Genomic DNA, 4603 nt, shown 5'->3' on the forward strand with positions numbered 1-4603 from the left:
GTGATCCATTCAGTGAATGAACTACTGATTTGCGCTCTGTCACTGACTCATGAACTGCAGTGAACTGCTAGCAACAACCCTAACTTTTTACTGTTGTTGAGATGAGTTTTTTTCTCTCTCCAGCAAACTAGTACAGGTTGTCAATTAACCACTGTCTACAGTTTAGATTGGAGCTGTTGTGGTGTTGTTAAGCTTTTGGTAAGAATATGTGTTGATGTTAAAGCCAAGGTATAAAACTAATCCACGAATTGAGGGCTATGCTGAGGGTCATATACTTGTAGTGTACTAGAAAGTATGTTAATGCTAAATGCTAAGTGTAAGGTAATCTTAAATTTACAAAACTACACTTTCAAGTATACAACAAGCATACTTATCTATAGACTAGTAGTGTAGGAGCATGTACTTCTAGTCAACATTTTAGTTTATTGAATTATACTTAAAATATTTTTTACTAAAACTAAAACTTGTTCACTGGCTGACTCACTAAGTGAACCACTTCACTGCAGTAGCATGAATCAGTAGTTCATTCACTGAACAGACAACTCTTCTGACACAGAGGGTGAGTCTGTCAGCAGGACAGTGAATCACTCCTCTGTCCTGACAGAATCACCTCTTGAGCAGCGAGGAGCACGTTCACTAAACGTGAACGCGAGTCCTGTTTCTTTTATATTGTGGAGTTTACCCAACATTGTAAACTAGAAAAAGGTGGGAAGATTAAATTAAAAAAAAAAAAAGGCTGGTTTATCATAATCCAGATTATATCTGATGAGTGTGTCAGATCCTACTCACAAGTAGCCCATAAGTAGGCAAGTGTACCTGGCATGGAGGTGAATGACCGCACCGGTCGTGAAGGAAGTCAATTTACGTGGCATAAGTTGTGTGCACACACTAGTGAGAAGTATAAATGTCTCATTGCGTTATTTAATTCAGCAAGTTAATCACTAATCCCATGTATTTACCCTACTGTACTTCTACCACATGTGTGGAATCAGCAATCAGACATTTGAGCTGTTAAATCATTGGGGCCTTGTCATGAGTAAAAGGATAGTAACGATCCATACTGCATAGGGTTTAATGATTGTAAATATCCACTGTAGTTATATAATAAAATGTCAGAAAACTCAGTGTTTTTAGATTAGATTTTATTTTGTTTGGAACTCAGAACAAAACATGTAAATTAATAGGATTTTGTTTAATTCTTTTAATCACAATCATATGCAAATCAGTTAGACAAGACATGGACAATTTTTTTAAGAAAGCAAGCTAGAAGCAGAAGATATTTCTTCCTGTTGGTTACTAAACTTTCTACTTGTCACATATCACTTAAGGTCATATGTGAGGCAGTAAGTGCTACGAGTCTACACAGTGATGTGAAGCAAATCTGGGCAGTGATTCTTCTTTCTCCGTCAGCTCAGAACCAAAGAGATCAGTGGTGCCACCAGCAGCATGAGCCCAGCACTTGTACTGCTGGCACTGTTGCAGTAGTCGCCCTGACAGCAGCTAATTTCTCCAATAGTGGCTCGTGTCATCTGTGTAGTTGGTGTGGTTGAGCAGAAACCTGTGGAGGCGCAGCCCTTCATAGTCACTGGCTGTTGGCCATCTGTATACACTGAGAGAAAGAAAATTATGTCAATGGGTGAGATTTTAACACTAGAATCACTAAACACATCTTAGTCTACATATAGAATATGAAATTTAATACAGAAGTCATCCTACCTGTTGTTTTCATGCAGTAGTACTCATTCCCCAGGCAGTTTACAGTATTGCTACATGTTTTTCCATCACAAAAGTAGCACTTTCTGCCATTTAGACCGTCTGGGACGACCTCTGTGAAATAAAATATATCTTGTTAAAAAAAAATACTCATAATAATTTCATTGATTTATCATTGATTTTTTTTTCTTACCTGGGGCAGGTTGTGTGTTGCAGAGGTCAGTGCGGCAACACTCGACATTTAATATGTCTCTGGAGAGTCCAGTATTGAGTGAGTGCTGCCCACACAACTCAGGCTCAACACATGATTTTTCAGAGACATCCTGAAGTTCTGAGGCACCTGTAATGAATCAGTAGTCATTGTAAACTGGGCCAATGTCAAGAAGAAATAAGAAGAAGTACAGAACACCATACCTAAATAAGACACAAGTCTTAGTGCAGCACACCGATTCTTTTCTAAAGGGCATGTTGCTGTTTTAGTGCAGGTTCCAGTCGGTGGTGGGCAGTCATAACATCTCAGGGTACTGGCTGATGAAACAAAATATGGTGACATAAAGAAGAGTTAAATGTACTTCCCTTGTCTTCAAAGCATGAACACACCTGTTATAAAAAATATAAGCAATACATAAAAAGTGACTTATATATACATTTTTATATATACGTAGATGCAAATAAAAAGAGGCTGAATCATTTGTGCACAAGATACAGAGATTTAAGAAGATCAGCAGTAAATAGTAAAGGAAAATTACAGAACTTATTTTCTTAAACATCAAAAACTTAAAAAACAAACGAACAAACAAAACTTACCTTCAGGGAGAAGCACAATCCCAAGGACCAGAGTGAGGAGATACATGTTGTGATGGTGAGGAACAAGTGAGTTTTAGTTTGATCTCTTAAAGGTATAAATAGTTCTCATGAGAAGGGGCTGGCTTCACCCTTCAAACCACACCTCCATTATTTACTGATAGTGACAACACCTGTCAAAGAACAATGAACGTGTTATGAAAACTGAATCAATTCTCTTTTGGATATTTTTGTTCAATGCAGAAATTCATAAACACACAATTCTCTTCTGCTTTATTCCTTATGTGAATTCACTTATGTGAACATTCAACACGTAATCAGACACTTATTAAAAATGTAATTAGATCTTTTTCCAAATCAGCAAAGTAAAATTTGACAGTATCATTTGAAGCTACATCATTTAAAATTCTTAAAAATCTCCACTGCTGAATTAGAAAATCAACTAATAACATCTTAAGTCCTACATCTCATGGTTACACTCTTGTTGAGGCTCTTTGTCAAAATCTAGGTATAAAAGCTGAATTATTTTACTTTACAATGAGAATCGAGTTCTTGATCAGTGTATTAAATGTCACAAAATAGTAAAAAAAAAAAAAAAAAAAAAAATTATTCACCATTTATTTTTCAAAAGAAAGCACTTAAGTTTAAAATAAATTGCTGTTAATTCATGCCACTTTATTCCACTGAAATAAATAGCTGCTCTCTTTCAGCTCTAACATAATGGTTAGATTTAACAACCTCTAAGTGGTTTGTGTTTAATGAACACATGGTTGTCTGTGACAGCTCAGTTTTATTAACTCAGGTGTCCAGTTTAAGCCAGTTCAAGAAACAAAGACATTGTGGTCTTTCAGTGGAAAGGAAAGATTAAAGTCCACACATTCATCTGAACCATTTATTTTTGCATCACATGAACAGATTACAACATTACACATAAAAAAACTTCCACATGAGTTTCATTTCTGAGTAAATGAAAGTTATTTTTATTGATACTTTAAAGAAAATAAGAAAATAACTTACAGGAGGGTCCATGTTTGTCTCAGAAAACATGTTCATCATCAGTACAGCAAAAGTGAAACAATTAAAATATTCAACATAAAAGTGCAATACATCTTGTTCAGACATGTGCAGATGGATGGTTTTCTTCCTCTTTCCCTCTAACCATCGATGCACAAGGTGCAGTTCTGTCTGTAAACATTAATCAAGCTGACCCTAGGTAACTTTATGACATGGAGCACCAACTGTTCTACTTGATTTCAACATTTCATTAATGTGGCGACTTTAAAACAACATAAAAAGTCCAGATTCTCTTGTCCTTCCTTTAGTGATACAAATGACAGTCTCCACTTTCAGACTCACTTTTCTCCATCCCAGATACAGGCTGCAGAGTGAAACCTGCAAAAACAACAACAAAGAAGAAGAGAAGGGAAATGTGAGTGGGATGAAAAGATTCAGAGGTCCCCACTAGTGTCTCACAGTAGTGTGTAGTTAATGTGTATGTTTTTTAATTAGTGCTCATTAAACACAGATAAAAACACTAACACTGAAGCAGTCTATGTAACCCTCTGCTACATTGATACAATGTTACATTACTTTACTATACTAAGATCATATTGTCCATATGACTCGTTTTGCTACAATTTCCCAAAGACATGCAGAGAAGACTTTATTTCTAACTTTTCTGTTTCAGTCTACATACAGCCTCACCAACTCATGGTTGAGACTCTTAAACAGGGAGGAGAAAAACATGAAGCATGCTACGTCCTCTGTGCTCAACTTCCTGATAAGCTCAATGATTTTATTGCACAGTATAAAGTTAAGTGTTGAATGGGTGTGAATGAACTCTACTGGTAAATGCACGCTCTCTTTCTTATTCTGTCTCTTAACCACTATAGACTTGACATGGTTCTTTGGCCAAATATGTACTTTAATTATATGTGCATAAATAATGCTCATTTGAAATTAAATAGAAAAAAACACATAAATGTTTTGAAAACTTTAAATCTAATTTTAAAAGTTCAAGAAGTAAATTTAGGTTTCTAATGTATAACGCGGTACATTCAAGACAAACTCATAAACATCCAAAATA

The 4603-nt window shown here is 35.7% G+C and overlaps 1 protein-coding gene across 1 annotated transcript; it reads right to left on the minus strand.

Annotated features, from left to right (window-relative positions):
- Positions 1–1291: 1291 nt before the first annotated feature.
- LOC125016309 (urokinase plasminogen activator surface receptor-like) lies at positions 1292–2687 on the minus strand. The gene is made up of 5 exons (XM_047598742.1): positions 2521–2687; positions 2128–2241; positions 1907–2053; positions 1717–1827; positions 1292–1609 (listed from the first exon to the last, which is right to left on the minus strand). The coding sequence occupies exons 1-5, from the start codon at positions 2564–2566 to the stop codon at positions 1407–1409; spliced, it is 621 nt and encodes a 206-aa protein (XP_047454698.1). The 5' UTR covers positions 2567–2687; the 3' UTR covers positions 1292–1406.
- Between the last annotated feature and the right edge of the window lie 1916 nt (positions 2688–4603).

Source organism: Mugil cephalus, chromosome 11 (assembly GCF_022458985.1).
Source record: "Mugil cephalus isolate CIBA_MC_2020 chromosome 11, CIBA_Mcephalus_1.1, whole genome shotgun sequence".
In the NCBI taxonomy this organism is placed as follows: Eukaryota; Metazoa; Chordata; class Actinopteri; order Mugiliformes; family Mugilidae; genus Mugil; species Mugil cephalus.

Coding starts and splice junctions, on each gene's coding strand:
- LOC125016309 (XM_047598742.1), bottom strand. CDS start 2,566: ATGTATCTCCTCACTCTGGTCCTTGGGATTGTGCTTCTCCCTGAAG. Junction 1,828..1,906: donor CAACACACAACCTGCCCCAG/GTAAGAAAAAAA, acceptor TTTATTTCACAG/AGGTCGTCCCAGACGGTCTA. Junction 1,610..1,716: donor CTACTGCATGAAAACAACAG/GTAGGATGACTT, acceptor TCTTTCTCTCAG/TGTATACAGATGGCCAACAG.